This window comes from Schistocerca serialis, chromosome 6 (assembly GCF_023864345.2).
Source record: "Schistocerca serialis cubense isolate TAMUIC-IGC-003099 chromosome 6, iqSchSeri2.2, whole genome shotgun sequence".
Lineage (NCBI taxonomy): Eukaryota > Metazoa > Arthropoda > Insecta > Orthoptera > Acrididae > Schistocerca > Schistocerca serialis.
This window is the reverse complement of record NC_064643.1, coordinates 533,326,949-533,346,231: the sequence shown is the minus strand read 5'-3', so window position 1 is coordinate 533,346,231 and position 19,283 is coordinate 533,326,949. Positions and strand designations below refer to the sequence as shown.

The 19,283-nt window shown below is 41.0% G+C and overlaps 1 protein-coding gene across 1 annotated transcript in view; it reads right to left on the bottom strand.

The window, feature by feature from the left end:
- The window catches only part of LOC126483761 (peptidylglycine alpha-hydroxylating monooxygenase), a 222,054-nt gene that overhangs the window by 86,920 nt on the left and 115,851 nt on the right, over nucleotides 1-19,283 (bottom strand). The window contains exon 2 of the mRNA XM_050106907.1: nucleotides 7,570-7,627. Coding sequence (XP_049962864.1) covers nucleotides 7,570-7,627 — 58 coding nt within the window. The remainder of the gene's footprint in view (nucleotides 1-7,569; nucleotides 7,628-19,283) is intronic.

Below are 19,283 nucleotides of genomic sequence, written 5' to 3'. Positions count from 1 at the left end.
GAAACAGAGATGGATCAGCTTTGGTTTCTCAAAGAGTACTCTACAGCATTGGCCCCTTACTTAGCTTGCATTTATCGCAAATCTCTCGGCCACTGCAAAGTCCCAAATGATTGGAAAAAAGTGCAGGTGGCTCCTATGTATAACAAGGACAAAATTACAGACCAATATCCTGAACATCAGTTTGCTGAGGAATCCTTGAACACATTCGCAGTTCAAATATAATAAATTTTCTTGAGACCATGAACTGGCATGGTTTTAGAAAGCATTGCTTGTGCAAGACTCAGCATGCCCTTCCCTCACATGATATACTGCGAACTGTAGATCAAAGGCAACATGCAGATTCCATATTTCTATATTTCTGGAAAGTGTTTGATACAGTGCCTGTAATAAAGGGACACATATCTTAGAACATAGATTAAGGAAAGGTAAATCTACCTTTCTAGCATTTGTAGATTTAGAGAAAGCTTTTGACAATGTCGACTGGAATATTCTCTTTCAAATTCTGAAGGTGGCAAGGGTGAAATACAGGGAGCGAAAGGTTATTTACAATTTGTACAGAAACCAAATGGCAGTTATATGGGGCAAGGGAAAGAAAAGCAGTGGTTGGGAAGGAAGTGAGACAGGATTGTAGCTTATCCTCAATGTTATTCAATCTGTCTATTGAGCAAGCAGTAAAGGAAACAAAAGAAAAATCTGGAGTAGGAATTAAAAGCCATGGAGAAGAAATAAAAACTTTGTTGTTTGCCTATGACATTTTAATTCTGTCAAAGACAGCAAAGGACATGGAAGAGCAGTTGAACGGAATGTACAGTGTCTAGTAAGGAGGTTATAAGATGAACAGCAACAAAAGCAAAATGTGGATAACGGATTGTAGTGAAATTAAATCAGGTGATGCTGAGGGAATGAGGTTAGGAAATGAGACACTTAAAGTAGTAGATGAGTTTTGCTATTTGAGGAGCAAAATAACTGATGATGGTCGAAGTAGAGAGGATATAAAGTGTAGATTGGCAATGGCAAGGAAAGTGTTATTGAAGAAGAGAAATTTGTTAACATGTAGATTTAAGTGTCAGGAAGTCTTTTCTGAATGTATTTGTATGGAGTGTAGCCCTGTGTGGAAGTGAACACGGACAATAAATAGTTTAGACAAAAAGAGAACAGAAGCTTTCAAAATGTGGTGCTACAGAAGAATGCTGAAGATTAGATGAGTAGATCATGTAACTAACGAGGAGGTACTGAATAGAACTGGGGAGAAGAGAAATTTGTGGCACAACTTAGCTAGAAGAAGGGATCGTTAATAGGACATGTTCCGAGGCATCAAGGAATCACCAATTTAGTATTGGAGGGCAGCATGGAGAGTAAAAATCGTAGAGGGAGACCAAGAGATGAATACACTACGCAGATTCAGAAGGATGTAGGTTGCAGTAGGTACTTGGAGATGAAGAAGCTTGCACAGCATAGAGTAGCATGGAGAGCTGCATCAAACCAGTCTCTGGACTGAGGGCCACAACAACAACAACAATAAAGGTACAAACATCTGGAACAGGTTCTCAGATATGTGAGTGGCTCAAAGATGACTTAAGTTGTAGAACCCAGTATGTTGTCCTTGAAGGAGAGTGTTCATCAGAGATAAGGATATTATCAGGAATGCCTCAGGGAGGTGTGACAGAACTACTATTATTGTCTATATACATTAATGATCTGGCAGACAGAGTGGGCAGCAGTCTGTGGTTGTTTGATGATAATGCTGTTGTGTACAGTACAGTGTACACTATCAACCTAGACGCAGATCAGATTGTTGTGGCCTGGCACTAAAGCTCGTTGACATACTACTGCTGTGAGCATCTATGGAAAGTGGATGAAGGATGGTGAAGCCACAAGTAGATGACAGACAACATGCTGAATATCCATGCCTCATTACAGAATGCCGACTTCAGGTGGAGGATTGGCCACTCGGTAAAGTGGCATAGGCAGTTATCCATGGCAGATCTAATAACCGAGTCCAGTGCTAGTACATGCGCAAATGTTACAGAGCACGCTGTTCGGTGCACATTGTTGACATGGTGCATCACAGCAGATGACCTCTGCTTGTACTCTCATTGACCCAATGACATCATTAATTATGACTACAATGGGCAAGGGACAATGGATGATGTGCTGCCTAGGTTACACAAATCATGCTTGTCACATTAAGTTGACAATCATGTCTGGTATGCCTTCATGTGAGCAAACACCTGCTCAGAATGTGCATCACACAGCAGAGAAGTATCATGCTATAGGGAACATTCACCTGGGCTTCCATGGCACCTGTGGTGGTAATCCATGCACCTCAACAGCTGCAGAATACATAAACATTATTGTGCATCACCTGCATCCCTTCATGCTTGATGTCTTCCCAGATAGTGATACCACCTTCCAGCTGTACAACTGTCCATCTCACAAGGCCAGAATAATGCTACTGTGGTTTGAAGACAATGACAGTCAGCTCATATTGATTTCTTTGCCACCAAATTCTCCTGAACTGAATCCAAGGGAATACATCTAGGGCACTATTTGGCACCAGCTACAAGCCTACAGGCCATTTGCCCATAACTTATGGCAACTGTGCAACCTATGCATATACATCTGGCACCTCATACCTCTGGAAACTTACCAAGGACTTGTTGAATCCATGCCACACACAACTGCTGTTGTATTGTGCCAAGAAATACATTATTAGGCAGGTGTTAATAATTTTTTGGCATATCAGCGTATTTATAGAAATTACATTACACAGAATCTATTAACTGTAATGTTTCTCAGACCAGAGTAAAATCAATCAATAACACTTTTAACAGAATGACCAAGTCATCCATCTGCTTTCCATTCAGTCAGCATACCTAAAAAAGGCAACTTACCATCTTTCTCCACTTCTTCTGTTTATCTTATACCTAGATGTATAATATTAATTTTGTCACATCACAACCAGAATAGAAGGGAGAACCGATAGAGCTATTGAAAGTACCCTCTGCACACACACCGTCAGGTGGCTTGCGGAGTATGGATGTAGATGTAGATTCTTCATACAGAAACAAACACCACTACTATCAAAGAAAAAAATAGCACTGTATTACATGTAACAATATTATTCTGTGAGTGGTTTTCTTCTAGTTTCCTTGTCATCCCGTTAACTTCAGTTGCGCTATAAGTTTATGTGTAGCTTCTGGTAATGTTCTCCTTTGATTCAAGTTCATAATGACAAGAAAGCTATTTGATGATAAAGCATAATCAACTACTGAACATTGTGAAACAGAACAACAATGTCAGCTGTGGTACAGTAAGCGTTTGCCCCTGAATTTATAAATTGATAGTGAAGGTTGAGCTGTAGTAAAGAATAGACGACAACAGTCAATGTATATTTCGGTTGGCGATAAATGCAGTTGTTATTCCATATGAGTTGAACAGCAATTATGAATAGACATGACTACAGCAGCAGATGCAGTTACATGTCTCCTGGTGGTTTATTGTTGACTGTTTGTAAAAGAATAATTGCAAAATGAAAAACTGAATGGACAAGTACAATGATGAGTGGTTCTAACTTAGTGTAAGAAACAGCAATCATGGTACATATTTGAACTGTTCAAGCACTTTTGAGGAGAATACAAACTGTTTTGTGAAGTTTAATTTTCATTTAATAAAATATGGAAACTTTCAATACCTTACATTTCACAATACTGCAGTTTAATTTGTAGTCAGTGATTTTACATTTTTTTTAAACTTGAACATGTAAATACATTTACCATCCTGAATCTAGCACACACAGTATGAGTTTCAGCAGCTGTTCCTAAAATTTTCCTATATCCAAATTTGTTTGAATTCACAAGGATTTGCTTTTAATGAAGGCAGATCATTAATTCTTGCATGGTCTTCAGATCACTGAAAGTACAAAACTCTAATTCTTCATATTCTCAAGAGAACAGATCAATAGAAATCAAATAAATAACATTTCAAGAATGTATGCTGATTGTGTTTAAAGAAAGTTCTACCTACTACATTTTAGTTTTTCTTCTTCTTCTTCTTCTGCTATTACGGCCTCATTGGACCACTTCAGTCAATCATTTCTGGTCCTCTTCTTTGGTATTTTCCCCTTCCGAGTGGCCCAGTATCTCTTCATTCTTCCCGATGCTTTTCGTCGTTCCTCATCTGTAAATACCCTTTTCATTGTATGTCGTTTGTCAATTTTTGGTTTAAATCTTATTTCTGTGTCCCTCAACTTCTTTAAATTTGGCGTTTTGTTCTGCAAATCATCCAGAGTTATTTCCAGTTCTTCCATATCCTCTCTTATTTCCTTAAGCCATCCTCCTTGTTGTTTCAAATTCCAGAGTTTCTCAATAATTTTCCTTGAGAATTTAGTTTTTCTATTGAGTCAATTTGTGACTTTTGGTAATCAGATTATTAACAATGTAAACTGGGCATATTCAAGAGACCAATTGGGACAGTATTTGTTTTTATTGAACCTAAACCCGCTTTTATTTTAACAAATGTGTTATACAAGTGATTTCATTTCACTTCCATGAAGACGTGTAATTTTAACTTGCTTTTTTTTCTTTTTTTTTTTTTGTGTGTATATGAATATTCATTTATGGATCAAATTCTGGCTGGTTATTATTGCATGGACTATGGAATCAAATATTTTATGGTGATTATACAAGGGAGAGTAAGGTTTTGCCTGTAAATAATTACCAATTATTCACAACGGAGGTTGGGGTGACTTGCATTGTGAAGGTCGGTTGGACAGCGGACAAATTTTTCCTTCAAATTTTTTTGGAAGGTCAATGTGCTATAAGAGACACTGTCCTGTTGAGGTGGCACTTCTTGGCCTTTCACAGGTCAGGATTCCACATTACTAGTCAGTTATGGAGTGTATACAATTTAACATAGGAATTAAACCACTCGGCACATTGATTGGGAAAAAAGTCTTATGGCTACAAAATCTTTAATGATGGAGGCCTTCGATCCCAAGCTTTTGATCACTTTCATCATCATATCATCATCATCAGCAGCAGCAGCAGCTGCTAAACCTATCATGAAACTGGCGAGGCTCTCGCTCTAGCCCAGAGGATGGCCTCCGACTTTCTAGATTACATCATAGATGTGACGTACGCTGAGGTGGCACCCTTGATGGCAATAGATTATATTCACACTCTTTGTCCAGTATTAGTTACAGCACCACCAATTACATCAGGCAGGAAAATATGAGATGCCTTCCTCTATACTCTTTCTTTATCAAATACATGCTTCCATGCATTGCTAAGTGTATAATCAGCATGTCTCAGAATTGTTATCACAGTAATTTCCATTGCTTTTCTAATCACAGAGTCCCAACAGTTTGGTGTATGAGCCAGAATTCTCAGCCAATGCTGATTTTACAATACTCTTGTATTTAAGATGAAATTGGTATTCACTGACAAATGGCAATAGTCTGTATAGGCTGCCCCCTGTTACCGTTGCCACACTCTCAAGGAACTCTCAGGTCAAGATTACCTTTAATAGATCACATATTTTTCATTTTTCTGGGTAGCTGGAAAACTTGTCTGATTCTTTGCCTATTTGGTACTCTACCTACCTTATTATTTATTTATTTATTTATTTATGCATTTATTTTACATGGCAAGATTAGGGCCTTCAGGCCCTCTCTTACACCTAACCAGGCATACTCAGATTGAACGAATTTCAGTTTCTACAGAACATTAAGGACATATAATGTGTTATACAGTATTAATGTTAAAGAAAAAAATAGAGATTATAACAGTAGTATGATGATAATTATAACAATCAAAAAAATAATTATAACAATCAAGAATAATAATAATAAAAATAGTAATGACTATGTATATGAAAGTAAACATATTTTTCTTTTATGAATGTCAGTCCTATTGCTAGTTGGGAATTTTCTCGTTATGTTCTTGCAGCTTGTGAGTTATTCTCATCGAGCAGAGACATAAGACAATAGAATGGGGTGAAAGAGATATAGAAGAGGTAGAAAGGTTAGAGGAAGAGAAATAGAATGGTAAAATTCGAAGCTATGATGGAGAGGAGGAAGAAAGAGATGAGAGGGGCACAACAATGGTGGCTATACCGTCCCTAATATGTAAGTTTTGAGTTATTAGTTGTTACACCACAGAAACAAAGCCACTTTGTGGGTCGGTCCTCTTGGCTTGGTCAAATGTCACACTATGTATGTTTCCTCAGCTGTGTAGACCTAATATCATGGGCTGAATACTCATTCTTCCGGAACACTGTATTAAATGATTAATCTTGGAGCTGAGGTGATTCTTGTCAGCACAGCTCTCTTTTGAGCTGGATGAGAAAAGCTACACTTACTGGGATAGAGGTCCTTTTGTATCTACTACTGATGCAGAATGACCAAGTCATCCATCTCCTTTCCATTCAGTCAGCATACCTAAGAAAGGCAACTTACCATCTTTCTCCATCTCTGCTGTTAATCTTATACCTAGATGTATAATATTAATTTTGTCCCATCACAACCAGAATCAAATTTGAAAGCACGTTCATCAATGAAGTACAACACTTAGCACTAAAATCACATTTATTATGAACACCAACATCATCAGAACAGAACAGAACTCCTGGATGGAGAGTGCTGCTATTTATACAAACATCCAATATTCCAGAATATACAAACATTACGAACGTAAGAAGTCTGAAGAACCTTCCAGAACAGATAATATGAAATAACAAGTATCTGCTGGTGCTCAGGTTTGAACTGGAATCCTGCAGCATGCCGGACAGCAATGCTAACCACTACACCATTCTGCTGCTGCACAGCTCATCACAGTATGGTTGATGAAGTGCCATGCAGCCAGGTTACAAGTTTATCATCAACATATCCAAAGAAGCAGGATGGATGGAGGGGGGCTCTGTTCAATGCTCATTCTTTGCAATTCTCCATTGAAAATTATCTATGGTTTGTGATAATGGCAAAACAATGGCTGTTCCATTAGTCACTTCATAATAATTTCCAACATATAAAAAATATGTGGTTGTTCCAAAGTCAGCAGTTTTAATACATCCTCTACTGACACTTTTGTAAAAAGGGAGACCACATTGAGGCTGACCATGGCTTCACTTGGGCCTGTCCTCAACCACTCTATGAATCCTACAAATATTTTCAAGTTCTTAATACGATGTTGCAGTGGCCGACTAGGTGATAACAGTTTATTTAAATACTCGACCAGCCTCTATGTAGGAGAGCCAAACGAGCCAACTATTGATCTCAGTAGCAGGCAGCCTTCATATTATAGGCAGCCCACTAAGATCAGTCATCAGTACTGCATACAGACTGGCAACATATTCAAATACATTATTGATTCACACCTACTGCAATCATCATAAGGTTGGGACTTTATCTGAATTTGATGCAGCAAGTTAACTGAGAACTTTATATCCAAAAAATCTTACATTAAAACATGGACTGAATCTCCTGATTTGTAGTCTGACATTTGTCAAGTCAACCATCTAACCAAATGCTTAACACTAATTTAGACAAACAATACAAAGAAATAGACTCACCAATATAGTAGTTCTTGGCTGGATCCACTTTTATTGGTGTGCACAGATAAAGTTCCGGCTGTGGAAAAAAAGAGGTTTTTATTACTTTCACCTATGAACAAAATCCATACTCCTGCCTTTTAAAATTTATAAAGCACCATCTATGTATTATTAAGATAGTTACGATTGGAGGTTACGTTATGAACAAAAATGTTGTGGATTACTGTCCGCCTATTAATCACTTATGTTTTCTATATATGAAGGTAGTATCTGTTCCTAAAAGAACAGATACCATTGATGACCACACAGCTTCTCTAGAATGAAATGACAATTAAATCTTAATTAAAATAAATCAGTTCTTTCGGGAACAGATACTACCTTCATATATAGTTAAAATATGGCTACACAGCCATTGACTTTCTCGTGTGAACGCACACGCTATGCCCCAACTCGTACGTGACTTGGTAGATTAATCTGCCACGAGTAATGAGTGTGGTGGGCAAACATTTATTGGGTGCACTACGAATATAGTGGTGTGGATATGTTGGGACTGTGGTCTCACGGGGAGTGTGCAAGGGATAAGTCCCTGCAGGCGCACTATCTTCTGTGCCCTTGCTGGCTCAGATGGATAGAGCATCTGCTATGTAAGCAGGAGATCCCAGGCTCGAGTCCCGGTTGGGGCACACATTTTCAACATGTCCCCAATGATGTATATCAATTGCAGCTAGGGTTTCGATTTAATTTTCACTTATGTTTTCACTTAGTACCATCCATATAGCAAACAGCAGTCAACAAAATACAATGCTGTAAGTGAAAGCACAAGGTTAATATTATGGCTTGAGCAGAGAAGAGAAATAAAATTTCTGAAAGAGGTGGGTAGGCTGAAAAAGAGAAAAACTATGACAACAGGAAACAACAAAGGCAAAAAAGAGAAAATTTTTATCAGGAAGTGAGGATCCCAATGAGGCCATGCCAGTATACCAATCCATCATTTCTCAGAAATCACCTAAAAATGGAAGGTGGTCTCCAACAGTTCACTCCAGCAGAGCTCACAAGGAGAATTAAATTCAAAGAGGAAAATGTAGCCTTATAATATCTCAGAAATGATTCCTTTTTCAATACCAATTGTTCCTGTATCACTCTCATGCATTCATCACACTTCAAGCAGGGACAATGGGAGTAGTGTCACTTTTTTTGCAACTATCATTTATTTCCGAGAAGCTGCAAACAATTATAAATAAATAAATGAAAAATAGGTAGTGTTGAGATCCTGGAGTGGCTATGTAGCAGTACTGAGAAGGTATGATTTGGAATATGAACTTGTGTCCATAAACATAGCATTTCTCTGTAATGTGTAAAATATTAGGTAAGAGCACATGCATGTGTGACAATGCATTGGGAAGAATCCCAATAATATACTAGGTAAGTGTGACTGGGGGGGATGCTCAGCAGCTGTATCAGAAGAATTTTTTTCACCATGAAGTACCATTACACAACCTCTTAGTGAAATTTATCAGTGCCGTTAAGAAATGAGTACATTCACCACAATCACAACCACCAATGAAGCTGCAAGTCAGCTGTGTACTACTAGACTGGAAGAGGCCATATGCCATGCAGTCAAAGGTGAAATATCAACAAGAAGCCAATTCATAAAACAAAGACCTGCTTTGGATAAGACCATGATCTGATATGCACGAACAATTGCTACATTTGTCTCATCTTTTAAAGGCACAGGCATGGGGTATAGTAGATAATTGCAATTTTCTCACAGGTACAGGGTAATTCACCAGACAAGATATTTTCAATTCCTGCAGTAGGACTGTTTGGATTGACAAAAACTGCATGTAACATGCACAATCCATTTTTCATAGCAATACAGTACCAGTCCCCAGTGAAAAATGGACCTTGCCAGGGTGGCATGGGTTGTGCACCTCAGTGATACAGACAGCCATACCACAGATGCAACCAAAATGGAGGGCCATCTATGGGAAGGTCAGACACCTGTCATTCATGAAGAGGGTAGCAGCCTGTTCAGTAGTTGCAGGGCCAACAGTCTAGATAATTAACTGATTTGGCCTTGTAATGTTAGCTAACACAGCCCTGCTGTCTGGTTCTGCAGACGGCAGAAAGCATGGGGAAGCTATAGCCATTATCTTTTCACCAGAGGCATGCAGCTCTACTGTCTGGCTTAATCATAATTGTTTCCTCTTGGGTAAAATATTCCAGAAGTGAAAAAATCCCCCATTTGGATCTTCAGGTGATAACTACTCAGGAGGAAGTTGCCATCAGGAGAGACAAAGCTGCCATTCAAGCCTTAATATGAAATGTCAGAGCTCTAAATTTGGTAGAGGGGGCAGAAAAAATTGAAAAGCAAAACTGATAAATTGAATATGAGTATAGCGGGAATTAGTGAAGTGGGGTGGCAGGAATGACAGCACTTCTCGTAAGGTGAGTATAGGGCTATCAGTAGAAGTTCAAAGATACAAAGCCAATGCCCACCACAGTAGAAACGTTTATTTGTGAACTTGCTCTGGAGATAAAGAAGAGATTAAAAGAATGTATAATGAGGTAAAGGTAGTCATTCAGATTGTTAATGGAGACAGAAGTTTAAATATGATGGGTGTCTGGAATTCGTATTAGGAAAAGGAAGAGAAAGAAAAATAGGGGAACATGGACTGGGAGAAAGGACTGAAAGAAGAAGAATTTTGTACAGAGCATAATTTAATAATCTCTACTACTTCATTCAAAAATCATGAAAGGTGGTTGTGTTGGGGAAGAGACAAGGAGCACTGTGTGGTTTCAACTTGATCATATAATCTTAAGACAACTTTTGAAACCACACTTTAAACTGTAAGACTTTTCCAGGAGGAAATGCAGGCACTGACTATAATATATTGGTTATGAACTGCAGTTGAAGTGAAGAAACCGCATAAAGGTAGGCAATTAAGGAGATGAGGCCTGGATAAATTAAGAGAACTGGAGTTGGTTGCTGTGTTCAGCACAAGAATTCTCGATGACGGCAATCTGGCCTCCTGCCCCTCTACACCAAAGAAGCTGCCCAGAGGATGTCATTAAGCATCATCCACCAATCAAAGATTGTTTTCACCTCCCAGCACGGGAAGAATGAAGGACTACAGCTACAGCCCTCATTAACGGAGCAACAATCTGCTAAAATCAGGCAGAACTTGACAAGATCAGAAGTAGTCTATGGGATTTCTCCTGACCACACATGGTCCCTCGACCAGTCAGTGCTCTCCGGAATTACTCAGGCCTATCAAAAACACTACAGATCTCGCTGTGTCGATTCACGAGTTAAGACAGACTGTCACTGAACTTAAGGAAATGCTGGTCACTGTGCTGACACTCATTATCTCAGCTCTTCAGGAAGTCATCAGAGGACTCTTCCACATTATCAGCTACACCACACAGACCAGTCATTCCCAAAATTAGGCATATTGCATATATCACCTTTGAAAATTGTAATGGTGCAACATCTTCTATAAATTGAAGGAGTTTGAGCTTTTCCTGCACACCAAAAGTTACTGATTTCAAGAGCTGTATAGTGAGTGTGACTCACTTGAAACAGTGATTAAGGGCCAATATTGTGAACTGTAGCCGGCCAGTGTGGCCGAGCTGTTCTAGGCGCTACAGTCTGGAACCGCGCGACTGCAACGGTTGCAGGTTTGAATCCTGCCTCGCACATGGATGTGTGTGACGTCTTTAGGTTAGTTAGGTTTAAGTAGTTCTAAGTTCTAGGGGACTGATGACCTCAGCTGTTAAGTCCCATAATGCTCAGAGCCATTTTTGTGAACTGTTTGTGTTACCACACAGATCGCCTTACTGCGGGCAGTGAGACAGCTGTCTATCTACTGACTTTGCTCCACCACTATGCATGACACATTCCTTGGAGATCGTAAGCAGAAATCGCTATTTGCTTAAGCTTTGTTTAAGCGCGTCGAAATTTTTTTGGTCGTGGAGATTCTGAAACTGTCCACTCAACGAGCTGCGATTTAAACTCCGGTTCAGTGTTTCTAACCCATGTTTCATCAATAGCGACAATTCGGCACAAGAATCCTTAACCTTCACGTTAGAATCGTTATTTGAGCAAGGTTGCAGTGTCCTGGCGTTTCTGCTTCTCTTCAGCAGTCAAACAGTGTGGGACCCATCTCGCAGCTAGTTTTATCTTCTTCAAATCTTTTGTCAGAATACGGAATTTTGACGTTGGGGGAATTCTCGTGGCTTCAGAGCGTCCTCACGAGTCACACTGCGATCTTCTTCAACGCGCATCTGTCACAAGTTTCACACTTCGTTCATTTGTTGACGCTTTTGATTCTCCGGGTCTTGGATTATCAACTAAGCTCATACGAACGCCATGAAAGCGATTAACCGACAAACTTCACTTAATGCACTGTAGATTTCTGGTGGGTTTTTGCCGCATAAAGTTTCGATTTTGATGTACGACCCCTCAACAGTTACAATGCCCAAGGCCCCTGAGTGTCAATTTCTGCCTTTCGCCAATTTTATGTTGGAGTACACACAGAAAAAAAAATCACGTGCTGCCTCTTCTATCTCCCAGTTACATCTGACGTAATTTTCATTGTTGTTGCATCTAACGATCCACAGTGATAATACCAACCTGTGCAGTTTTATCGAATGTCCCTGGAGATGAGCATGAAAAACAGTCAGTAGGCTACAAAGACTACTGCTTAATGAGTTAAAAGCAAAAGGTATGCAGGGCTGGAACAGGGAGATGTTGAACGAAACGCATTTGGCTGTCAAGAGGGCAATGCGAGAAGTCTTCAACGACTACCGTAGCAAATTACCTCTCACAAAACCCAAAGAAACTTTGCTCATATGTAAAGGCTGATAGTGCTACCAAAGTTAGCGTCCAGGCACACAAGGACAAGACGGATTGAAATTAAGGGTAAAAAAGCAAAAGCAGATGTGATCAACTCTGTTTTCAAATTATCCTTCACAAATGAAAATCCAGGAGTATTGCCCCAATTTCATTATCGCACCTGTGCAAAGATGAACGGTGAAGATATTACTGTCAGCAGTGTTGGAAAACAACTAAAATCGCTAAAATGAACAACGTTCCACAGTCCAGTGGAATCCCTGTCATGTTGTATACCGAATTTGCAGCCGAGTTAGTCCTCCTTTTAACCATAATACAGTATACCGGAGATCCCTCAAACGAAAGACTGTGCCGAGGAACTTTAAGAATGGACAGGTCAGACCCGTCTACGAGGAGGGTAGCAGAAGTGATTGTGACAGGTCAAAAGGGAACTGTGCAGGGTGGCGCAGTTAAAGTAGTCCTTGTAAGCACAAAGGAAATGCAATGAAATTACAGAATCGGAGACCTGAAATTGACTTAGCATTTATTTACGTCGAAAAATACATTCATATTAGCCGTTGAAGGTGACCCCCTGTAACATCAGTATACAGTTGTGCAGGTCTAAAGATATTCAGATACACCCGGCATAAAGTTCGGATATCGATGGCGGCAACTTCACGCTGATGTCTTTCGGTTCCTGTATTGTGTTTTTTTTATGGTTTCTAGGGCGCAAAACTGCTACGGCCATTAGCGCCCGGTCTGTGAGTTAGGAAAAGCTGTATTGTGTGTGGGTTTGTCTCATAGATCTTGCTCTTCAAGTGTCCCCCCTGGAAAAAATCACGTTATGTTTGATACGGCGAACGTGGTGGCCACAAACGTTTGCTGACAGTTCGTTCCTCAGAGAAGACGACAAGGACTCGTTCCAGGGATACCTTACACGTGTGGCTTGTTGCACCATCTTGCTGGAAAAAGCAGTATTGTCTTTTATATTCAGCGAGTTGAGCAGAAAATGCATCAAAAATTTCCATAAATGCAACCGTGTTGAAGGTAGTGTAAAAAAATCTGTCCAACGATGTGCGTTCAGTTACACCCCACCAAACGCCGATTTTTTTAATTTATTAAAAAAAATAATCATGGAGTGGTTGCTGACACACACCGTTAGGGTTCTCCGTTTCCCAGTACCTCGTGATCTGTGAATTCACATGACCGGAAAGTGAAACCAAGTTTCATCACTTATGATGTAACGGAGAGAGTCTAATAAACCATCGTTGGTGCCAGTCGGAAACGTTTAGACTACTACACGTGGCTTTTGAGTGTCATCCTCTTAAATGCTGCACAATGGTCACGCGATATGGCTTCAGATTAAAAATTGAGCTGTCGATCGCAGACAGTGTGAGCGATTTAGACTACTTTGTAGCGACCGGCCACGAGAAGAACACTCGAAAGCCATCTAAAATCTAACTAATTGTTAAAAGTAACGGTATCCCTCTGCATTTGTTTGGTAAATGGACCCTAAATCGTTTAACATCAGATTAAGTCAATCATGGTTGAACTATTCTAGGGGCAAAGTCGACATAGAACAGTCTGGATAAACTGTGTATTCTCAATACAGGCGACGTGTGAATAATCATTGCTAGCTATATTAACGCTAATTGTAGCGGAATAGCAGCTCCTGGAGTGCAGTGTTGATTGGCTTTTTTTGTACATGTACTGATCGACTCTAGTCTGAGAACACGTAGTGCGAGTTTCCGCTTGTGAATTCTTTGTAAATGATTGCGTGGCGAATAGGTAAGGTAACGAGGGAGATATGGCTATTTGATACTGAAGAGTGGGTAAAATATTTTACTGGAAGTGAGAGATCAGTGATGCAACGTATATGATGATCAGACTCTGGCTAATGAGTCTTGATTGTAAATGGGGATCACATACTGATCTGAATGCTTCTCTAAATTCGTATTTGTGTTCCAGTTCCGCAAGCTCATTTATGGTTGAGTGTTTATGTAATTCTGATACAACAGTGTGTCCGACGTGGAGAGTTATGTAATTATGCGCTCACAGAGTATAGTGTGGTGCGTTATTGTCAAGAAAATAATTTATTTTCGCTTCGAGTAATAGGAACTTAGGGATGACTCGCATTTCGCTGACACTAATTTCGGAAACTGATGATTGATCGTACACTGTTAATTTCGACCACTTATTGCCAATATTTTATCTCAATAGTATATTAATAATTAGTTAGAACCATTCACTTACGCACGTCAAGGTTTTACCATTAGTTATATTGGTTTGTGAGTGACGAGTGACTTTTAAAGAAGTAGGAGAAGACAGAGGGTCGTGATCAGCCAACATCCGATGATGCATAATTCTGCCCGAATTGTTTAACTTGTATGGCATAAAGCGGTGGTGGGAGCAAGTTTTTTTGTTCATATACGTACGTATTTTTTAACGTCGAATTGCTTTATTGTGCATAAGAACTTGCTACTGGTTCACTGTCACTGCTTACTACTGTATACGAAAGTCTAATAATGCCGAGGTATATTTAACTGAAATAATGAAGTTCCTACTCAATGTCAAGAAAGAATTGGAAGCACCCCCACAAAAGAAAGGAGTAGTGAAAGAGATTCTCTCTCTAGAGAAAAGCAAGCAAATTATTTGAATTGAAATAATAAAATTTAATTAAAGGAAATATTTTAAAATGAACATAAACAGTCTCGCCCGCAAGAAACCTTCTGTTTTTGTGGTTATCGATTTCGGTCAGTAAATGTTTTCAGACCTCATACCGCCGGCCGCAGTGGCCGAGCGGTTCTAGTCGCTTCGGTCTGGAATCACACACAGCAGCACGGAATGGGCTGAAGGAGAAAACTACACAAAAACATAGAAGACGTACACTCATGTTCAGGAAAAACAGGACACCTTGAACAACTAGAGTTGGAACGTTCATTTTCACAGGAAATGTACTTTACCATGTTTTGCAGAAATGATTAGCATTTCAGTAACCGTAGTGTTGCATGTGCCCTGTTGTTTAGTAGGCACAAGGCCCTGATAACTTGTTCCATGTGTGATGACATGCTGCATTCACCTAGTTCCAAAGTTCGTCTGTGGTGTTTGGCACTAGGTCACAGTGCTGCACCCAGTGTTTCAGTATATCCCATACATTTTCGACTGGTGACAAGTCTGGAGATCTGGCGGGACAGGGCAAAAGGCTGGCATTCTGTGATACCAAGAAGGCACATGCTTGTGCAGCAACATATGGTCGTGCATTGTCTAGCTGAAAAATGGTGTATGGTGTGTTGTGAAGAATGGGTATGGCTGCAGGTCGAAGGGTGTCATTCACGTAGGTCACCCTGGTCACAGTGCCCTGAACATGCACCAATTGTGGTTTGTAGTTGTACCCGGTAACACCGCACACCATAAGGCCTTGGGTTGGAGCTGTATGTCTTGTGCAAATGCAGTCACTGCGATGCCGCTCCCCCTGTCCACGGCGAGCCAAATGCGCCCATCATTTTCAAGCAGACAGAACCTGGATCAGTCCGAAAACACTATCTGATGCCATTCCTGCCCCAGTGACGTCGTTCCATACACCTTTGCCGTCTAGCGTGTTTCTGCAAATGTAAGAGGAGAAGTGGCAACGTGCACATAATCCATGCCGCAATAAACGGCGGTAGACTGTCAACCCTAATAGCGTACGTTGTGTTATACAGTTCCACTGTTGCGCCAAAGCTGAGGAGGATGCAAATCTGTTCTGCAATGCCATTCGGATGAGGTGTCGATCTATCGGGGGTGCACCCCCCACTGCAACCTGATCCATCTCGTCCCGTTTAAACGGCCTACCGTGAACCATTCTGTACTCAACCGTTGCATTTCCAAACACTTTGTCCCACACGAGCAGCAGTTTCCCGAATGGATGCATCATATTGTCCCATGCCAATAATGCTCCCTCTTTCAAACTCACTGATTTGACGGTATGGTTTGCCCATACGTCTGCGAGGCATTCTGCACATCTGCTTCAGTCACACTGATCCTTACCTTCGGTTACAGCAACAACGAGAGCCGCAGATACATTTTACCGGTAGGTGGTGTTGCGCCGCGATATCGATGTTTACCTTGAACCCATGGACCGACATGGTTCAAGTGCTAGTCATTTCTGCGGAATATACTAACATACATGTCCTGTGAATACGAACGTCCTATCTCTGGTCGTTCAAGGTATTTTTTTTTTCCTTTTTTCTTTTTTACATGAGTGCGTTTCGGCACTGTTGTACAGACGGGAGTGATAAAATTCATAGGATAGCGATATGCACATATACAGATGGTGATAATATCGCGTACGCAAGGTATAAAAAGGTATATAAGGAATTGGCGGAGTTTGTCATTTGCACTCAGGTGATTCACTTGAAAAAGTTTCTGACGTGTTTATGGCCGCAGGACGGGAATTAATAGACTCTGAACGCGGAATGATAGTTGGAGCTAGACTCACGGGACATTCTATTGCGGAAATCGCTAGGGAATTTAGTATTACGAGATCCACAGTGTCAAGAGTGTGCCGAGAATACCAAATTTCTGTCATTCTCTCTCACCACGATGATGTAGTGGCCGACGGCCTTCACTTAACGACAAAGAGCAGTGGCGTTTGCGTAGAGTTGTTAGTGGTAACAAACAAGCAACACCGCATGAAATAATCGCAGAAATAGCAACACTGCATGAAATAACGCAGAAATCAATGTGGGACGTACGGCGAAAATATTCGTTAGGATAGTGTGGCGAAATTTGGCATTAATGGGCTGTGACAGCAGACGACCGACGCGAGTGTTTTTGCTGAAGCATGACTTCGCCTGCAGCGCCTCTGTTGGGCTCTTGACCATATCGCGTGAACCCTAGACGACTGGAAATCCGTGGCATGGTCAGGTAAGCCCGATTTCGGTTGGTAAGAGCTGATGGTAGGGTTCGAGTGGGGCGCAGATCTCATGAAGTCATGCACCTCAGTTGTCTTGTTGAAGACATTGTGCAAGCTGCTGGTGGCTCCATAATGGTGTGGGCTGTGTTTGCGTAGAACTGACTTGGTCGTCTGATCCAACTCAAATGGCTCTAAGCACTATGGGACTTAACATCTGAGATCATCAGACCCTAGACTTAGAACTACTTAATCCTAACTAACCTAAGGACCTCACACACATCCATGCCCGAGGCAGGATTCGAACCTGCGACCATAGTAGCAGCCCGGTTCCAGACTGAAGTGCCTAGAACCGCTCGGTCACAGAGGCCGACGGGCACCTTGGGCCCATTTTCCGTTACTTTCGCTGCGCGTCCTACCTTATTTCGTGGCGTGTCCTAACTTCATACAAACGGAATTACAACTGAACAGAACTAAGCAACGTATCTGTACACCTTCGTGACATCTACTGGCGCCACTTGGCGTGATCAGTAAAATGCTTGGACAGGTAAAATCAGTTTATATGAAACTGAGCAATACCAACATGTACAATAATTATCTGTACTATACTGTGTCGTCATTGATCGCTATTTGAGCATACTATTCTGCATTGTACGAGTAACCATTAGCTCGGGTAGATCACTCCCATCTTGTTCTGTTGTAACACGCAGGACGTTGTTTCCAAACTTGTAGAGGGTAGTGTTCAAATGGTTCAAATGGCATTAAACACTATGGGACTTAACATCTGAGGTCATCAGTCCCCTAGACTTAGAACTACTTAAACCTAACTAACCTAAGGACATCACACACATCCATGCCCAAGGCAGGATTCGAACCTGCGACCGTAGCAGCAGCGCGGTTCCAGACTGAAGCGCCATGAAGTTTTAATGTTATTCTTTACTGCTAAGACAAAAAAATGGTTCAAATGGCTCTGAGCACTATGGAACTTAACAGCTATGGTCATCAGTCCCCTAGAACTTAGAACTACATAAACCTAACTAACCTAAGGACATCACACAACACCCAGTCATCACGAGGCAGAGAAAATCCCTGACCCCGCCGGGAATCGAACCCGGGCGTGGGAAGCGAGAACGCTACCGCACGACCACGAGCTGCGGACCTGCTAAGACACTCGTACAGTTGAATCAAAGTACGGAAATACCTAACAACTGACTGCGCTTCGACAGCTTTCAACTACTACGTGCAGACAGCGGCGGATACAGAAAAACCTGAAGGAGGGGGGCGCTGAAGTCATCTTGAGCTATCTTTACTGTTACCGTAATAAAAAATAATCGTCACGCGCAATGTTTAAGAAAATTTTATTTAAACTGATTATACACAAATACAAGACAATACCATCTTACGACATTAAAAAAGTTACAATTGTAGTTCTCTTCTTTAAATGATGAATTCCATGCACCTATTCTTCCGGCAAATTGGTTAATTACATCTGTGTATGTGTTAGCTATCTGTGTGCAAGACAGAAACGTATAAAATACGATGACGCGGACGAGCGTGCTACATAGGAAAGTACAACTACTCGATAACTCGATTCAGTCGACTCGACTGACGAAAGAAACGAACGAACAGCGTGCGGGCTGACCGACGCGGACGGCGGGGGTGGCTATGCGGGTGGCCCCGCAGGGGGGGGGGGGGAGGGGGGGGGGGAGCGTGCAGACGGCTTTGGGAGAAAACAGCAGCAGTCTATAGACGTACGGAGAGGCGTTGCTGTAGAGACGTCTACAAAATCGCGTTGTAGACACGCGAAGCAGCTACGCCCAACATACAGAAAATGCCCGGAATCATGTTTCTTAATGATTATATATTTGTACCTTACACATGTTTCTTTGTATGAGTGGTTCATAATTTCAAAAGTGTTTTCACGAATACATGGAAATTAAATTATCTCGGTATTACACAAAAAACACAGTTCTTTTTTTTTGTTTTGTTTTGCAGCACGTGTCACGTACA